Consider the following 19,813-nt stretch of genomic DNA (forward strand, 5'->3'; position numbering starts at 1 on the left):
ATCAAACTATAGGTAATAATAATAATAATGAAGATTTGGTCATGGCCTTGATCAGCCAAGCTATTTGTTAGTGTGGATTTTTGATATTGATGGTGATGGTAATTACATTTTTCACAATTGGGAAAAAGTTGCACAATCCTAACACAAAACATTAGCTAGCAGTCGGTTAATAAATATAATGTAGGCTAGGCCTATATCATGATGTAAAAATCTTAAAATGTATGACATTTTACTTGGAGACTTCGTTATGAAAACAATGTTATTAAAATATTGTGATGTAATTATAATATAGGCATATACTGTAAAACTATATTGGTTTTTTATGAAGTATGTTCCTAAGGGTCAGAAAAGTCATTCTAATTGAAAAATACCCGAGGAGAATATAATGTTAAGTTGTTGTTTAAAAAAAAAAAAAAAAAAAAAAATCCATGGTCCATGATAAACAAAAACAGTAGCCGATCCAAGGATTTCAAGTGGACGCTTTTCCGCCAACCTTTAATTAAACCCAATTAAACCGCGACCTCTGCAGGCGGTTAATTGCAACAATATGGGGACGTATACGTTTAAGATACTCCACGCCACAGCGTGGCGCTACTGTTCCTCGATTTGATAGTCATTAAAGAGAAAACCGCCAAAGGAGAAAAACGAGTGAAAAGGAAGAAAGAAAGGCTACAGCGCAGGTTGTTGTTGTCACTGGCTGACTCGTGTTTTTGTTTGTCTGCCATCTGAAATCTCTCTGCGGTTACACAGCAGACGTGTCTTTACCGAAATGGATCCGAGCACGACCATTCTGCGGGTGAAGAGGAAGAGAGGTACTGATCCAGCGGACGCGCTGCTGCTGGCCTGTAAGCGGATCCGTCCGGAGGCCACGGCTGCTCAACCCAGCGATGAAAGTGAACCAGAACCACAGGAGCCTAAGATAGAGAACTCTGTGTTCAAACTAGTAGCCACCGTGGTGTCACAGGTAATGACTAAACGACAACTGCTGTGCCGTCAACTGTCAGGAGAAACGAGCTCTAGTGGTCTTTGAGATTGTATTGTTTTTTATTTATTTATTTATTTATTTATTTATTTATTTATTTATTTATCATTAAACTTCAAACAAACAGTCAATGTACAGTCAAAACTACAATAATACATACACATAGAAAAACAGACAGCCAGGGGGGAGGCTAAAAATTATATGAATATATTAAAGTACTCACAGACAGAAACATTATGTTACATTATTATTATGTGAATGAAAAATAGTCTTGATATACATTTGCATTTCTTTTTCAAGAACCAAAAACAAAAGTTGGGTTTTACTGTACTTGCGTTTATGTGTGTGAAATTTAGCAAAAATTAAATTTTATAATATAGTATTCTTTTCTTTTATTTGGGGGGATATTAGTAAAACCAAATATAACATTTTATAAACACAAAGAAAAGGTGTGGTCAATGTTATCAATATTAAATCTAGACAAATGTTTCCAAAATTTTCTCACATGAGCGCAATGCCAAAACAAATGAAACAAAGTTTCAGCCAATGTATTGCAAAAAGAACATTTCAAATCAATATCCTTTTTAAATTTAACAAGAAAATTATTTACTGGGTAGCATCTGTGTAAGATTTTAAAAGTTATTTCCTTAATTTTATTTACCAATAAATATTTGTTTGGTAAAGTCCAGATGGCTTTCCATAATAAACCTTCCACCAGTCTATTCCAATAAACAATACAGTTGACAATGTCTTTTTGAAAAAGAGAATGAATAGTTTTATTAACATTTAAGACTCCGGGGGCAAAACAAAGTTTCCCAGTTGCAGTATCAAATAAATCAAATGAAGGAGTCAATGCGCTTGTCAATAATCTTTTTCTTCAGTTGTGTGTTTTTACATTGTTACATTTGAGGTTTGTGTAGATGCTCTTTAACATTCTCCTGAAGGTGTTTGTACAGTATCATTTCTGTTTCCATAATAATTTAAAAAATGAGCTTTTAAAAATTAGGCAACAGTTCAATTACACATGTTTATGCTTTATGTTATCCATTGTATACCCTGGATGGATTGATAGATAAATATGAAATTAAGCCTAGACTTATGATCAGATTTAATGTCAAATGCAAACGTTTGCTGTGGTTAAGTCTATATAATCATAATTCTTGTCTGTTTCATTATCTTTGGCTATTATAGTCTAATATATCACTTCATTTTATAGGATGCTCCTGTACAGCCACATGTCCGTGAGGCTCTGGCACGTCCACGTCTGGCCCATCATGCCTTGCGGCCATCACAAGGAAGCAGTCAGAGGATCATCGGTGATCTGCGCAGTGTCAAATGGAGCACCAGGCGAGAGGAACGGTACCGGATCCTGTCCAGCCACCGGGCCGGGCTGCCAACAGAGCCTACACCCGCAAGAGGAGGAGAGGAGAACGATGGCAGCCAAACAGAGAACCGTGATGATCTGTCTTTGGGAGAAGTGCAAGTGTTTGATATTGTGCATGAGGATGATGATGTCAAGGTGCCTGGCAAGGTAAAGCTAAAACATTAGTTTCTGTCAATAGAAAAAAAATGTACAAAATCACAATCAAATATAGTTCAAGAAACTCTTGTTCTTCTCAATATAATCTTCTTATTCATATTAGAAATTTGAACACACCTACTTGTTTGTGATATTGCTATTTTTAACATTTTAAAATAGTAAAATAATTTAAATGTTAAAGGTTATTATTAATTTTATTATAATGATATTAATAACAACAACTTGAGTATTACTAGTATCCACCATTTTCTCAGCCAATATCATGCAAAAATACTTTTTAAACCTCATTGAATGTACGTTTTGACCATGTTTTCTTTTACCATCCATTTCTTTTAACTCATTAATTTAGAAAGCTTTCAGAACTTTTATCAGTTTAGTTTGTGAAGAAATATGTACGCACAATTTACACTGGTCTACAAATGTAATTAAGCTTAAGCGTATGGCTTTTTATCCCCTTACTAAAATGACTAAAAATTAAAATATTCTTTTTCCTCAGACTGTTGTGTCTGACCCGGAGACAATCCTGTGTAACTCTGTGAAGATGATTCGTGAGAAGCTGAGTGTGTCGGGAGATGGACTCGGTACTGAACATCGAGAGAAAGAAGACGATTACGTGTACGACTTGTACTACCAAGAGACGGCCGCACCAGGCTGGATCCAAGACATTCTGTCTGTCAGACCCTACACACAAGAGGGAGAGCTGGTTCGTTGCAGTCTTACTTTAGTATTATCTATATACTACTAGAATTTTTATTTATATTTTGAATTAACTTTTATTTTTATATTTTCAATTTTAGTTTACTTTTTTGTCTTTTTTTTTTTTTTTTTAAATATTGCTATTTAGCTTTAATTTATTAGTTTTATTATTATTATTTTTTTTTAAATAACCCTGGTTAGTAGAACATCAATTTTATCTGTACACAAACACAAACCTTTTTTTTTTTTTTTTTTTTCCTGTCTTTAAATGCACAGGTTCCTGATGAAGTGGCCTGGGAGGAAGAGGTGTATGAAGATGAAGATGATGAGAACGCTGAAACCAACTGGAGAAATGACTACCCAGAAGAGAGCAGTGAGGGTGACAGTGATGCAGAGGAGCGATTTGGAGGTCATACACCTAAGCTATTATATGTGCTTCATTTATGAATCTTTTTAAAGGCTCATCTAGCCCTAGATATGATATATTAAAAAGAGCATAAAATAAAGTGTTAGTTCACCCAAAAATGAAATTTCTGTCATTAATTACTCACAATGACATTTCAAACCTGTAAGACCTTCGTTCATCTTCAGAACACAAATTAAGATATTTTTGATAAAATCTGAGAGGTATCTGATCCCCAAGAGAAAGCAACATAATTACTTCATTCAAAGTCCAGAAAAGTAGTAAAGACATTGTTAAAATAGTCCATGTGACTGCAGTGGTTCAACCTTAATGTTATGAAGCGATAAAAAATAATTTTTGTGCACAAAAACACAACAAATAACGACTTTATTCAACAATTTCTTCTCTTCCATGTCAGTGTCCTATGCTGTTTACATTGTACATTACATTTACATTGTCTTCCAGGTGGAAGCATAACATTAAGGTTGAACCACTGTAGTCATGTTGACTATATTAATGATGTCTTCACTACTTTTCTGGACCTTGAATGTGGTAATTATGTTGCTTTCTATGGGGGATCAGAAACCTCTCGGATTTCATTAAAAATATCTTAAATTGTGTTTCAAAAATGAACAAAGGTCTTATGGGTTTGGAACGACATGAGGGTGAGTAATTAATGACATAAATTTCACTAACCCTTAAGCTTAAAACTTAAAGTTGTAATTAAAAATTGGCTTAAATTGCTTTATCAAATGGCATATTGTAATATATTGAATGTAAATTTCAATCCAGGTTGCTGGAGTGAAGAGCACTCATACAGCAGGAGGAGCTGGGAATGCTACCGGCAGGAAATGATGGGGGAGTTGGAGAATGACAAAGATGAGGATGACGACGAGGAAGATCGAGAGTATAACGATTCTGACTGAGAGCCTCCGTGTGTTAAAAGCATGAGAGAGGCCATTTTTACTGACGTGTGTTGAGTGAAGCTGTATGTTCTTTTGTCAAAAGTGAATGTATGTGGTAGCCCATGTGCGTATACTTGTGTGGGTTGCTTTGACTTGCGCGTTAGTGAGACGAGTGATTTACTATTTGCAATATTTGGCGATTGTTTGATGTGAAGATAGTATGGGGAGAAAATGGTGATATTTTGAGTTTGTGTAAGTGTGGGGTGCTTTGTGTTGTCAGTTACGTGTGTAGTGTTTGTATGTTCCCCGTATCCAAAGGGGTTAAAAACAAAATACCTGTAAATATGTAGATGTGTATAAAAAAAAAAAAATAAAGACTTCAAAACTAAACTGAAAATGAATCATTTAATTTATTCAAACAGTTTGTCTGGTAGAAAAAAGGTTTTATTGATATTCTTTGCAATAAATTAATAAAGGCAAATAACAAAAATAGTGTGAAAGCTGTTCAGTGTATTTCATGCTACAAGGTAAACATATCAGAATGACCTGTTTAAATCACTTCTGGACTTGCATCCTGAGTAAACTGGGATTTTCACCAGTAAAAAAAAAATATATATATATGTTTATTGCTTATTTAATCTGGGATACCATTTAAAGTTAACAGAATTTGATAATACAGATAATAAAGATCCACACTTAGAACAGATGTACTTAAAGAACTTTCCTAGAGTGAGTCGACAAATGTTACCAGCACATCTGATGTACTCTTCATCTTTATTCTTACCTAGCTTCTTCCACAAGTGAGCATGTGATGTTTCATTATATGTATAGCAGCAGATTTGACTTTGTATAATCACCTTCCCCTAAAAGCCAGTTAAGGCATGCGGGCATTTATACAGGACTGACCTCTGGCCAACACCGAAAACACTCCAAATACTATAAAAGAACTGACAGATATGTGCGAAAGTAAATCACGATGAGGAAGATAAAAATAAAATCAAACCTTTTTCAGTTTAAAAAAGGTGTATAATTTAATTGACAAATTGTAAAATCTAGATTCTAAAATAAAAGCATGTTAGTTAAAAAATAGAGAAAAATGTTACAAACACAAATCTAACTCTTGGCCATGTTCATAAGGGCACACGCAAACCACTGCATCCTGTTCATGTTCTCATTTCACTGAGAGGAATACAGATGATGTTTCCATCGTAAGCCCACTGGTACCATTATGAACCAGAACTTTAAAATGGCCTCTATTTTCACGCCATAAAGTTCAGAAGGTCGTATTTCTAATACCGCAGTGCACCGTGACCTTAACAGATACCTTATAATAAAGAAAAAGAAGAATCCAACACAGTGACATTAGGAGTGCATCTGTGTCTTTAAAAGTGTGGAAGATCTTTTTCCCTTATCTCCAGATACTGGTTTCCTCTTCCTGAACCAGTGGGTTTGTGGGTCAGAGGGGTGCAAGTGTTCTAATCAACAGTGTCCATCTCGGTGAGCACACAAAAGCACGTGAACTGGGTGAAACGGGTGATGGCATCTGTATAAAGGAGACAAAATGTTAAAGTCCCCATGAAATCAAAATTGACAAATCAATAATATATTTATTATAAGTGATTTATCCATGCACATTATTTCTTTTTATTTATACGCCCTCATATTCTTCAACACTCGTGTTATGTTGCAGGTCAATTTGACCCATTTAGATTTTTGAGCTGTCGGAAATACCGGTTAACCTGTTTTTTTTTCCTTGACATTTTATGACTTTTTCAATACGCTGATGTGTTCTAAACATCTACACACATCATTTCTGTTACGTTTGTGGGTCAATTTGACCCACATATTTTAATGTTCTAAGACAACTGTACAGACCCAAAATAATAAGATTTTTTGTTATATTTTGTTATGTTGGTATTTAACTACCCTGGTGAAGGTAAAAAGGAGCTTTTTCCCCACTTATTTCGTCAGCCACAAATGGTAAAAATTAGTTGACATTTTATGACTTTTTCAACAAGCTGATGTGGTCTGACATATACACATAATTTCTGTCACGTTTATGATGTTCGTGGGTCAATCTGACCCACATATTTTAATGTTCTAAGGCAGGGGTGTCCAACCTTGCTCCTGGAGGGCCACTGTCCTGCAAAGTTTAGCTCCAACCGAAAATTAAACACACCTGAACCAGCTAATCAAGGTCTTACTAGTAGGCATACTAGAAATTTCCAGGCAGGTGTGTTGAGGCAAGTTGGTGCTAAACTCTGCAGGACAGTGGCCCTCCAGGACCGAGTTTGGACACCCCTGTTCTTATGCTGCCTTCACGTGCTCTCGGAATTATCGTAAATACAAGTTTCCTAGGTAAAAATTGCACAAGAACGCGCTCCAATTTCGAAAGTTGAATGCAATGAGCTCGTAATCATGACTTCAGAAGTGGGAATTATCAAATTTCCGTTAGCACATGAAGGCAACATAAGGCAACTTGTCTTTAAATGTACGAACTTTATATTAGTTAGGCTAATATTAGTTTTTGCTGTTATCGTAAATTAGAATCAAGAATTTTGAAATTTCACTGGCAAATAAAAATCTAATCCAAAAAAAAAAAAAAAAAGCGCCATGATATTATGATAGTCAATATTTATGTTTTTTAGCTAGTTAAGAGTGATACTTGTTAATAATAATGATATGATGACAATTTTCTGTTAGTCAAACAGTAGCCTACATGTGTATCAATTTGAACAGCTCTGCAGAAAGACTGGTATCATTATATAATTTAAAAATGTTTGTATTGACTTAGTACCAATTTAAAGTACTGGTAGGCTACTTTTGACAACTTCTTGACTAATAGTGGTGTCGATTTAAAGATGCACCACTTAGGCAATGGTCTCTTGCTACAGATTCTCACTGAGGACTAAGCCCCCCTGAGGATGAAAGTTTTAGTGCTAAAGGCTGTGGTACTTACTTAGTAGTTTAGTGATGATGGGTGGGCGTTTAGACTCTGGAAGATAGATACCCAAAAAGTAAACAGGAACTCCAGAGAGGGCAATAGCAATTCCAATGAGTGAGCTGAGTGTGTCAGAATAAAGCGGCACAGCCACCAGGAACACGACACAAATGCAGAAGATGATGGGATACAGCAGACTCAACTGATCGCACACAGACATGAAAGAGAAGAGGAAAACAACGTTTTAAATTCACATTTCAAATTGCACCTGATTTTAAGGTGGAAATTCTATCTAGAAAGGGTAAGATAAAAGCTTGTCTTATAGGGTTAGTTCACCCAAAAATGAAATTTCTGTCATTAATTACTCACCTTCATGTCGTTCCAAAACCGTAAGACCTTCGTTCATCTTCAGAACACAAATTAAGATATTTTTGATGAATCTCCCATAGAAAGCAACACAATTACCACTTTCAAGGCCCAAATAGGTAGTTTAAAATAGTCCATGTGACATTTGGTGGGACCCCACTGATTACCTATATTATTCAAAATATCTTCTTTTGTGTTCAGCAGAAGAAAGACATTCATACAGGTTTGGAACAACTTGAGGGTGAGTAAATAATGACAGAATTTTAATTTTGGGGTGAACTATCCCTTTAATGCTAAACAAACTAACCCCAAACTTTTGAATATATAGTGTATATAATAGTAGCTATAGCCATTTGTAACAGGTTTTTGTGTGCACAGTGACAGATCACACACTTCTTCATGTTATTGTTATGTTATAAAATAGCAAACATTTTTTATTCCATGTGTACAGTCTCTACTGCCTCACCTTCAGTGGTCGGGGCCTGTCTGGCTCCTTCCAGCGAAGGTAGATCTGCCCAGCAATTGAAAGGCCAACAAAAAACCAGTAACTGAAGCTGTAATAGTTAATCAGCTGGAAAACATCCTCCACTGTAAGGTAGATCAAAGCCATGGCACACTGCAGACACAAAGCACAACCTTAGTTACTTGGTCCACTAGATGGCGACAGAAAACATCAAATATCCCAGACTGTGAGATTCTACAGTTACACTTATATTTGATAAAGAACTAAATGTAGTATATAATTGAAAGTTTAAAAACGTATACATAAAATATATAATTTTAAATACTTTAGAAAAAGTCACTCTGATAAAGAGAGAATGTTAAGAAGCATTAGGCATTAAAAAGCGTAACTGAAATGTACTTGCATTAAATAGCAGTGCAGGAACTGGTGTGAATCTCTGCACATGAATCATGGACAAAGCATCTGGAAGATGACCTTCTCGAGCTCCCACAAAGAACAACCTGCAGCAGCAAAAACTCACTGTTTATTCAAATGTATCTCAAATGCACCTAAGAAGGGTTATTATAGTTAACCTAAACTAAAACCACAAAAAACATTTTTGTTACTTAAAGGATTAGTTCACTTCAGAATTAAAATGTCCTGATAATTTACTCACCCCCATGTCATCCAAGATGTTTATGTCTTTCTTTCTGCAGTTGAAAAGAAATAATGTTTTTTGAGGAAAACATTCTAGGATTGGACTTCAATGGGGTACAACGGGTTGAAGGTCCAAACTGAAGTTTCAAAGCAGCTTCAAAAGGCTCTACACGATCCCAGCTGAGGAATAAGGGTCTTATCTAGCAAAAAGATAGGTCATTTTCTAAAAAAAAAAAACGCACAAATTATACACAAATGCTCATCTTGCACTGCTCTGCGATGCGCCACGCATTATGTAATCACGTTGGAAAGGTCACGCGTGACGTAGACTGAAGAACTGCGGTAGGGTGAAAAACTCCATCTCATTTTCTCCTCCAACTTCAAAATCGTCCGACATCGTTGTTTTACCTTTTTTTGTAAGGCCGTTTGACTTAGTCTTTGCACGTTCACTTTGTAAACACTTGCTCGGTACTTTTGCCTACGTCACGTGTGACCTTTCCAATGTGATTACGTAATGCGTGGTGCATCGCAGAGCAGTGCAAGACGAGCATTTGTGGTTAAAAAGTACATAATTTTTTAATGTTTTTAGAAAATGACGGAACGTTTTGCTAGACAAGACCCTTATTCTTCTACTGGGATCGTGTAGAGCCCTTTGAAGCTGCATTGAAACTGCAATTTTAACCTGTTGGTAGCTGTTGAAGTCCACTATATGGAGAAAAATCCTGGAATGTTTTCCTCAAAAACCTTAATTTCTTTTTGACTGAAGAAAGAAAGACATAAACATCTTGGATTACATGGGGGTGAGTAAATTATCAGGAAATTTGAATTCTGAAGTGAACTAATCTTTTAAAATAAATGTGAACTGAATTTTTTATTTATTTATTTATTTTTTTTCCCAGCTAGCTGCCACAGCAACATTTGCCATTTTAATTTAGATTAACTTGATGTACTAAAATAACAAACTAAAATAAAAAAAAAAAAACTATATAGACTAAAAATAAAAAAAAAACACCACTAAAATAAAAACAGAAACATATAAAAACTAACAATTCAACATATTAATAAAAACTATAATAGAATCTAATAGCGATACTAAAACTAATCAAAGTGCTGAGATATCAAGCCAATTATGCAAACCAAATGCATAATTACACACACACACACAAAAAAAAAAAAAAAAAAAACACAGACAAAAGAAACAAAACATTAAGATTGTATGAAAATTAGCTTCATACTCATATGCTTGCACATTGTTGACCTAAAAGCAAAATCAACTGTATTTGAAGATTTCATGCTAACATATCATAAACGAAACACGAACAAACAAGTGCTATAAAGATAAGCAGCAAAATTGGTTCTCAAAGCATTTGAATTCCCATTAGCACTGCATATATTTACTTAACACTCCCAAAATGTCTCAACACTCCTCAGATCCCATTATCTTACACATGGAATAGTGGTAGGCACCCCACACAGTCATTACCAGAAAGCAGCTCCAGATGGTGTGAGCAATAGAGTAGCTTCCTATAAAAACCACAGGAGCTGAACTAAGCTTTTTTCCTCCTCCTGGAGGTTAACACCAGTCATTAAGAATAAACTTGAAGAACAAAGCAGGTTCAAGTGGAACAATAAAACCATAAAGCCAGTGCAATTGCACAGGACCACAACACAATCAGTCTCTTTAGACTAGAAAGGACTTAAGTTATATTCTTCATGATGGTATGTAGAAATCAAGTTTTAGACTGACCTAGATGCAGCAATGATGGAAGCATTAAGACCTCCATAACAAGATAAAGCAACCGCAATGGGGATGGTCCAACTCATCACTCCCAGGGTGCGGTCTGCAAACGTCTGTGGGACAATTAGGAAATATTAGCTGTTAGATTAGAGACTCTACAAACATTCTGACAACACAGAGGTCTATGAACTCACCACAGCGACAGCATCACTGGCGAGGATGGCACTCATGTCAAGCACAGCGTAGTAGGCCACGTTTGTGAGGATGTAGATGATCGTAACGATGGGCATGGAGATCGCAATGGAGAGAGGAAGGTTCCTGAGACAGCCATGAATGACGTGTTAGCTATCTTATCAGTGCCTATTTTTACATGCCGTATCTTCAACTAAGGGGCAAATTTGTCTCAAAAAAGTACCTTTCAGGGTTCTTAATTTCTTCTGTGACAAAATTAAGAGTGTCCCAGCCTGAGTACGAGAAAAGAGCCGAGTACAATGCCAAAGCGATATCTCCTGGGTCACGAGACGAGCCTTGGAAAGAATCCTCGAAGTTCATTGTGAAACCTATGTGAGAAAAGTACTGAAACGTTTAGCGGCTCTTCAAAATCAACATGTATGTGAATGTTGTATTGCGGTTTTGCTCTTATTGTGTTATACGTAAGCAATAAGGTACGAGAGGCTGTGCTGTGTCGTGAATAAGTCCTGGCTGAAGGGCGTTGTTAGTGCCTGCAACCCCTTCAGCCGTGACTTATTCACGATACAGCACTAGCCTTGAGTACCTTATTGCTTTTATAAAACGGTTACCACACAATACAAATATTAAAGCCAAAAATATGTATCAATGCAACTTTCATGAAGTAGTTTCACTAAAAGCCTTTCTTCCGCCGGAAAAAAATAGTCCCTGACCGTGAACAGCAACAGAAGTTACATTATAACGACATTAGATGGCAGCAAAGACTGTCTTTATGAGTGTGTCAGTCAGTAGCGAAGACTTTTACATTGAAAAGACTGAATTGTTGTGAACACGGAACAAGACGCAACTGACTAATGCTTTGACTAGCGCTGTCTGTCACGGGAAAACCCCTTAACTGTTAACAAAGCAAGATAATAAGTTAGAAATTTTAAACAGATTTTTTCTTATGAACATAGGACTGACCTGAAGGAAAATGCTAAATCTGAATGCAGGTAATAAACTCGCTCAATCAATCTCTTTCTCACAATACTCTTCTACATAATACAGTAAGCTTCAATGAACAATATCAATTGAGAACAAACAGTTTACGTTGCTAAGAGTGGTTGCTAAGAGTGTTGTGTAGTGATACACAGAACCGTTTAGCCGTGTTTTATCGTGAATAAAACACAGCTATTGACCAATCAGAATCAAGGACAGGAACTAACCGTTTTATAAGAATTTATATATCTAATAGGGCCTGGACAATACATTGATTCTCGATTAAATTAATCTGGAATGATCCTGATATTTTGTCTCTCGAATCGACTCTGAGCTTAGTTTTAAAGGTACAGTTCACTCAAAAATGAAAATTCTGTCATCATTTACTCCCCCTCAAGATATTTGGAAGAATGTTTGTAACCAAGCAGATCTCATTGACTACCATAGTATGAAAAAAAAAATACTATGGTAGTCAATGGGGGGCGAGATCTATTTGGTTACCAACATTCTTCCAAACATCTTCCTTTGTGTACAGCAGAACAAAGAAATTTATACAGGTTTGGATCTACTTGAGGGGGAGTAAATGATGACAGAATTTTCATTTTTGGGTGAACTATCCCTTTAACAGCAGATGGCGCTCTTTAACCACATACTCAAATGCTCACGAAGAAGAGTACTTGACCCCAATAATGCCTTCGGCTTTGGTTCGGCTGAGTCATGTAAATGGTTAAATATACTCGCACCTCGGCTCAGAATGCTTTTATGACGCAAGATTAATGTAAACAGCCCAATGCGAACACCCTTGTAATTCGCTTCAACCTTTTCAAACTTTATGAATGATTATTTTAGGTTTAAGTTGTACGTGTAAAGGAAATGGAAGCAAGCAGAGTACGAGTGTTTCTAAAGCACGTAGTGCCATCTGCTGTAAAAAAACTAAGCTCAGAATCGATTTGAAAGAGAATCACGATACATCAGAATCACTCTGAATTCTTTGTATCGTGAATCGAGAATCGATGTATTGTCCCAGCCTGTGCGTACTTTTTTTTCATGCTTTTGCTTTGTTTTTTTGTGTGTTTATACCATGATTTTACATTTAGTTTTTTTGTATGTTTTTAGGGTGACTTTCAACATTATGTCCAGGGACTACTGATGAAAATAGCCTTTAGACGAACTCTGCCACAATTACAGTAATGTTTATTAGTGTCCACTGTCTCAGTTAAATAAAATAAAATTAAACTAGCCAATGAGAGAAAATGTAATTCTTTTTAACCTTAAAGATGACTGTGAGTTCACCACAAAAAAAAAAAAAAGTAAAATTGTGTCATCATTTACTCTATTGTCCAAACCTGTATGCCTTTCTTTCTTCTGTGGAACACAAAAGATAGTATTTTGAAGAATGCTGGTAACCAAACAGTTGAGATTACCACTGAAGAGTGGTAGAAAGAAAAGACATTTTTTTAAACATATCTTCCTGTTTGTTCCACAAAAGAAAGAAAGTCATACAGGTTTGGACATGAGGGTGAAAAAAAATGCTGAAAGAATTTGGTGAACTATCCCTTTAAGCCGATTCAAAACTCACAAGAGAGCAACATCTGGCTCAGACACAAACAAGTAAAACATTTGCAAAAACATTTTAAGATGGCTGAATGTGTAGAGTCAAGTACATTTTTTTTTTTACCTTGGCCCAGTTTCACTATCCCTGTGATAATAATGACAATGAGGGCCAGCACTTTGGCATAAGTGAAGACATCCTGCACCCTGGTACCCCACTTGACATAAGCCGCATTTATAAAGGTCAGCAGGCCTGAAATATCATAAATAATAAGCATGTTAGCATAAGAATAAGTATATGTTGAAATAATTACTCTGAAAAGCAAATTGAATGCACAATGAATGCCAACAATGGTAACTCCCTAAAGACAACTAATAGGACAGCAATTACCGAACCATTATTACACCTTGAATAGATTAGTGGGGAGTAGTAAAAGTTTGGTGGTATTCATGGCAACAGTAATGTTTCATTCATGTAGAGTGGCATGCCTAATGAAGCTGCTGAAGGTATCCAAGTGAAACAGGTATAAGAGGAGAGGCACCGCAGAACCAGAGGAACAGGCTCCGTGAACTCAAAAACAAGTTATTCATTAACTGCCCCATTACATTTTTAAAAGTTAGACCTTAATGGGTCTCAGCAGCTTATCAGATCTCAGGGTGAGAAAACAAAGAGAGGAAGAGATAACAGTAGAGTGAGAAAGACAATAAGAAAAGTTAAAAAATGTAAAAAAAAAAAAAAACAAGGGTGCATAGCAACAGTATGAACACATTACTCACAGATACAGGCTGCAGCAATAAGTCGAGAAGCAGAATACGGCGGCTCGCAGGTGGGGAAGAGCGGCTGAACCAAGTAGTTGGCAAAGGTGATGGCAATAACAGCCTGACTCGTGGGTTCGATGATGAGCAGCGATGTCCATAGACGTATGAACGCCATGAAGCCTCCAAAAGACTCCAGGATGTAGGCGTAGCTGGCGCCGGATTTAGTGATTGTCGTGCCCAACTCTGCGTAACAGAGAGCACCTACCACTGAAAAGATGCCACCGATGGCCCAGATAACTAGAGACAGTCCGTAGGAGGCGCTGTAGATGAGAACCCCCTTTGGCGACACAAATATGCCTGAGCCAATCATGTTCCCCACGATGAGGCTGATGCCGTTCAGGAGAGAGATTTCCTTTTTGAGCTGCATGCTCTCTTTGGGTTTTGAAAGGGTCGCAGGACCCTCAGGCTGGCCGTTCAGCTTTTTGGATTCAGTCTCGTTCTCCATCCTGTTCCACAGACGTACGTGTTGGTGCTCAGAGACAAAAGTGGCCCTCGTCAGCCTTATCCAATCTGACAGAAAAGACAAACCAGAAAAAACGAAGTTATATTAGGAATAATAACTTTGGGTACAAATTATATTTCACCACATAATGAAAATTCTGTCATCATTTACTCCCCGTAATGTAATTCCAAACCTGCATGACTGACTTTCTTCTGTGGAGCACAAAAGAAGATACGCCGTGTGCAGAATTATTAGACAAGTTGATTTTCTGATCTTTTTTTTTTTTTCCAAGCACATTTTACCAATTCCAAACCACATCAATCTTAATAACTACTATTAATTTTGTATTTAATCATTTATAAGTGATATATAATTGTTCATGAAGGCTGGAAGTAAAAAAAAAAAAAACGCCCTTTATTCAGGTGTGCATAATTATTAGGCAGGTTTTCTTTTACAGATACAATGAGCCAAAAGGAGATTTAACAAAAATTATTAAATGCCCATGAGAAGGATGCAATACTAGAAATTGCAAAGTTAAGGCATGACCATTGGACAATAAAATGCTCATTGGGTCAGCAGGGTCAGACAAAAACAGGTAGAGAAGAAAAGACACGTTAAATGCAAAAGAATGAAGAATTAAGGTGAACCCTTTAGTCTGCAGCGCCACCATTTTCCAAAACTGCAACCAACCTGGAGTCTCCAGAAGTGCAAGGTGTCAGGATCTCAGAGACTTAGGTTAGGTAAAGAATCCTAAAAAATGACCCCCACTTAATAAGTGTTGTGAAATATATAAATACGTTTTTTTTATTTTTTTTTAATATAGGCTTTATAGACAGACCGATTGAGAGTGACTCTTAAAGGACCAGCACCACATCCTCTTGTACCACTGTTTGAAGAATTCATCTTCCAGAATCTGGCAGTAAGTTTTGGGAGTTCATTTTTAGTCCATCTCCTGAAAAGTCTGTTTTGCAGATATGGAATAAAAATGATCTTCCAAAACTTAATGCCAGATTCTGGAAGATAAATACTTCAAACAGTGTTACAAGAAGATGTGGTGCTGGTTCATCCTTAATACTTTTGCAGTTAATGTGTCTTTTCTTTTCCACCTGTTTGTCTGACCCTGCTGACCCAATGAGCATTTCACTGTCCAATGGTCATCCTTTAACTTTGCAACTTCTAGAACTGCATTAGAATTGCATCCTCAGTCTGAGTTAAATCTCTTTTTTGGCTCATTGTATCTGTAAAAGAAAACCTGCCTAATAATTATGCACACCTGAATATAGGGCGTTTTTCACTTCCAGCCTTCATGAACAATTATATATCACTTATAAATGATTAAATACAAAATTAATAGTAGTTAATAAGATTGATGTGGTTTGGAATTGGTAAAATGTGCTTGGAAAAAAAATATGATCAGAAAATCAACTTGCCTAATAATTCTGCACACAGTACATTTTGAAAAATGTCTCAGTGGTTTTTCTGTCCATACAGTGAAAGTCAAAGGGGCAGTATTGTTGTTGTTATCGCTAAAGAGTTACTTCACCCAAAAATGAAATTTCTGTCATTAATTACTCACCCTCATGTCGTTCCATACCCGTCAGACCTTCATTTATCTTCGGCACACAAATTAAGATATCTTTGATGAAATCCGAGAGGTTTATGACTCATCCATACTAGACAGCAATACAATCACCACTTTTAAGGTCCAGAAAGATACTAAAGACATCGTTAAAACAGTCCACGTGACTGTAGTGGCTCAACCTTAATGTTATAAAGCGACAAAAATACTTTTTGTGCGCAAAAACAAAAATAACGACTTCATTCAACAATCTCTTCTCTTCCCTGTCGTTATCCTTATGCAGGTGACGCAGTAAGCATGGCTCAGGCTTCCGTGTTTATGTCCGAATGCCGGCTCAGTATTGGCCAAAGCTGATCACGTGAGCAGCACGACACATGCGTGTGATGCTGACGCAGAAGACAGCCAATAATGAGTCGGCGTTCTGACATAGAACCTGGAAGCGCTGGATGTAAACAATGTATGAGAATGACACAGAAGAGAACATATTGTTGAATAAAGTCGTTATTTTTGTTTTGTTTTTGCACACAAAGTATTCTCGTCGCTTCATAACATTAAGGTTGAAGCGCTGCAGTCACGTCTGCGATTTTAACAATGTCTTTAGTACCTTTCTGGACCTTGAAAGTGGTGGTTATATTGCTGTCTATTGAGGAGTCATATACCCCTCGGATTTCATAAAAAATATCTTAATTTGTGTTCAGAAGATGAATGAAGGTCTTACGGGTGTGGAACGACATGAGGGTGAGTAATTAATGACAGAAATGTTCATTTTTAGGTGAACTAACCCTTTAACTAAACATTAAAACTATTAAAAATAATGTTCTGTAATTGAAATAAAGGTGAAATAAAATAAAATATAAATATTAATGACTTAAAATTGGAAATGTTGCCTTGACAACTAACGAAAATGAGTTTAAGTAAATACTAACTAATATTAAAATCCTTTTAAAATAATAATTTAAAATAATTTACTTATTAATTTTTTTTTAAATACTATAATAGTATAAACAAAATAATACTAAAATAACACTGCAACGGGGTTCAGTGTTGTTTTGTTGCATCCCACTAACTCTCAATGTATGGATACAAAACAGTTCTCCAAAGAAACATTCTTCAAAATATCTTCTTTTGTGTTCCACTGAAGAAAGAAAGTCATACATGTTTTGAAGACATGAGGGTGAGGTTGGGGATCAATGCAATTAATTGCCCACATGTAATTAAAAAGTCACATCCGGCCTCCAATGTATAGGGATGGTGTGAAGTAAGTACAGGTCAGTGTGATAAGTATATTACATACGTGCAAAATGTGCTGTAGCTAATTGACAAAAAGAAAGCTAGTGTGAAGATTGCATCACTGGGATTACGTAAACAAGAAAATATTTCTTCAGTCAAACATTTCATAACCCATCTCCCAATCCATTCCCATTTAGAAGTTGAACATTTAACATGTTTAATCAGGAGTTCAATCAGGGTCCATATGGGTTTCTAAATGAGGGAAATCACACATTTAGTCCAGACTTGCTGTTTGTTGACCCTCTATAAATGATTAAGCACAACATGTCCGCTTCTGTCACCTCTCCAACTGTGGAGAGCTGATAGCACATTCCTCCGATTATTTGGCTTGAACCACTTACTTCAACATTTATCCTTGTAAAATGGTCATTACATTACACTAAGTGTTTTTGAAAACCAACTGTAAACACTTGCTTGTCTTTCAAACTGAGGGCATATCTTTTTTAATTAATATGGTAATATGGCGTGCAACTGATAAACAAGCACTGATTCAATTTTTCCCAAATTTTCCCCAGAGAGTTTTCCTTCCCTGAGGCTTGTTTCCCATCCTAGAAAACGTTTCCCAGAACTGAAAAATTCACAAACACATCTGCACTCATGACACATCAGTTTACAGTGGTAAAGGGCAGTCCACTGTCGTTGCCTTGGAAACTCAATGACATCATTTTAGATTTGACTTGAATGAGTCTAGACGCCTTGTTGTGGGAACCTGTCTTGCTTTTGATTGATGCTCTTGATGTTTTCTTCTTAATGTGCGCTTTTCTGTTTGATACAGACTGACAAGCACAAAATAATATGATTAACCCTCACAGGTGAATATTTAAACGAAAGTATAGATAATGTATGTCTGTTTGAATAGTATGTGTTGAGTATCTATCTTTTGAAAAATGTTTTGGAAAGACACGTTTTCCATGTTGTATCAGCTGAATGATCGACACTCAGTGAACTGACTGTCACTGTATGTCTATCCCTCACAGTCTCATTGACATTCATGTATTATTAAATATTGCGAATAAGTTCCATCCATGACAATGACTGGTTTCACTCACACCATTTAAAGTTGTTTGTTATTCATTTTAAGTATTTTTTTTTAAGTAGTACACATAATTACATTTATTAACTCGCACCATTCTCAGGAAATTGCCGATTTTGGCAGCACATAAACAAAAGCTGGTTATAAAAATCATCAACAAACAACAACAACTTGGCACCCCGCGATCAAAACAAGTTAATATTTGGCAACCCTCTTTGTTAGGACAAGACGCACATCAGTGTCGCGTCAAAGAAAAGGAAGGTCGGGCTCTATACAAAATAACATATCTACTACATGTCATCAGCTGACACACAAAACAAAGAAATAAAACAGCACAAGTTTCTTGAAACTGCATTACGACGAATTACAACACTTAAGCGTTGAGTTTATCCCCTCAAACATATCAGCTGTTCAAAAAACGACCGTTTCAGCGCGTTTTAAAGCAGTCTGTACTGTGTGTAAGATTTTGGGCTTATTAATACAGAGCCCTATAAATCAATTGGCCAGAAAGTATATGTCTTAGTGAATGACTTGAATAAAGCATTTTGTAATCGATGAGATGAGACGCGACATCCTGTTTTTCTAACGTAGAGCGCAACAGAATATGACACGATCACTGCGTCATTTTAACGCAGATATCCCCCTCTCCGCTTTGTATTGAACATACTGAAAACATTCAGTTTTGGGCGTTCAGGAGAAATAAGTAAAATGGAATTAAAACGGGGTCGTTATTTTGGTGGTTTAACATAACCTGTTCAGTCCGTCTTATCCTTATTCTTTAAAGGGTAAAGTTAAAAACACAAACATGTTCTTACCTTGTCGTGTCCTTTCTTTATCGTCTTTGTCTAACTGGTAACATTATCAGAAACAGCAGCATCTTTAACTACGGCAGGGTCCCTAAAACACCATGGGCAAGCTGCCAAGGAAAGTCACGTGATACCGGTAAAATGTATGTCACGTGGGTGTTTTTGCAAATCAGACAGATGAACTGCCCTGCAGCCAAAAGCCTCCCATTTAAAGGTAATGTTTTCGTGTGTATGTGTTTAAGTGGTTTCTGTTTAACACCTGATCAGACAATTTGCTTTAAAGTGAGAAATAAGGTTTTGCTTCAGAGGAAAGGATAAAAAGAATAAACAAGCCTAGATTATTATTTTTTTAATTACAAATTGACCTTTATAATCTAAATCAACATGTTTTAACAGTTCTGTTCACTGTCATTGATTGTCTACAATTTTCTAAAACGATATAGCTTTTTATATTCT

The 19,813-nt window shown here is 36.3% G+C and overlaps 2 protein-coding genes across 2 annotated transcripts; one reads left to right on the forward strand and one right to left on the reverse strand.

The window, feature by feature from the left end:
• The first annotated feature begins 622 nt into the window (after window positions 1-622).
• slc7a6os (solute carrier family 7 member 6 opposite strand) lies at window positions 623-4,923 on the forward strand. The gene is made up of 5 exons (XM_051899065.1): window positions 623-964; window positions 2,199-2,513; window positions 3,019-3,225; window positions 3,495-3,627; window positions 4,414-4,923. The coding sequence occupies exons 1-5, from the start codon at window positions 770-772 to the stop codon at window positions 4,545-4,547; spliced, it is 984 nt and encodes a 327-aa protein (XP_051755025.1). The 5' UTR covers window positions 623-769; the 3' UTR covers window positions 4,548-4,923.
• slc7a6 (solute carrier family 7 member 6) lies at window positions 4,918-19,538 on the reverse strand. The gene is made up of 10 exons (XM_051899058.1): window positions 19,367-19,538; window positions 14,166-14,717; window positions 13,516-13,641; window positions 11,086-11,230; window positions 10,865-10,988; window positions 10,680-10,783; window positions 8,700-8,796; window positions 8,300-8,449; window positions 7,486-7,669; window positions 4,918-6,069 (listed from the first exon to the last, which is right to left on the reverse strand). The coding sequence occupies exons 2-10, from the start codon at window positions 14,650-14,652 to the stop codon at window positions 6,002-6,004; spliced, it is 1,485 nt and encodes a 494-aa protein (XP_051755018.1). The 5' UTR covers window positions 14,653-14,717; window positions 19,367-19,538; the 3' UTR covers window positions 4,918-6,001.
• Between the last annotated feature and the right edge of the window lie 275 nt (window positions 19,539-19,813).

This window comes from Ctenopharyngodon idella, chromosome 7, assembly GCF_019924925.1.
Source record: "Ctenopharyngodon idella isolate HZGC_01 chromosome 7, HZGC01, whole genome shotgun sequence".
Classification (NCBI taxonomy): domain Eukaryota; kingdom Metazoa; phylum Chordata; class Actinopteri; order Cypriniformes; family Xenocyprididae; genus Ctenopharyngodon; species Ctenopharyngodon idella.

Excerpts from the sequence above, each read along its gene's own strand:
- slc7a6os (XM_051899065.1), top strand. The coding sequence starts at position 770 with ATGGATCCGAGCACGACCATTCTGCGGGTGAAGAGGAAGAGAGGTACT. Across the intron at positions 2,514-3,018 it reads ATGTCAAGGTGCCTGGCAAG|ACTGTTGTGTCTGACCCGGA; the intron begins GTAAAGCTAAAA and ends CTTTTTCCTCAG. Across the intron at positions 3,628-4,413 it reads TGCAGAGGAGCGATTTGGAG|GTTGCTGGAGTGAAGAGCAC; the intron begins GTCATACACCTA and ends ATTTCAATCCAG.
- slc7a6 (XM_051899058.1), bottom strand. The coding sequence starts at position 14,652 with ATGGAGAACGAGACTGAATCCAAAAAGCTGAACGGCCAGCCTGAGGGT. Across the intron at positions 13,642-14,165 it reads TATTGCTGCAGCCTGTATCT|GCCTGCTGACCTTTATAAAT; the intron begins GTGAGTAATGTG and ends ATGATATTTCAG. Across the intron at positions 10,989-11,085 it reads GAAATTAAGAACCCTGAAAG|GAACCTTCCTCTCTCCATTG; the intron begins GTACTTTTTTGA and ends TGGCTGTCTCAG.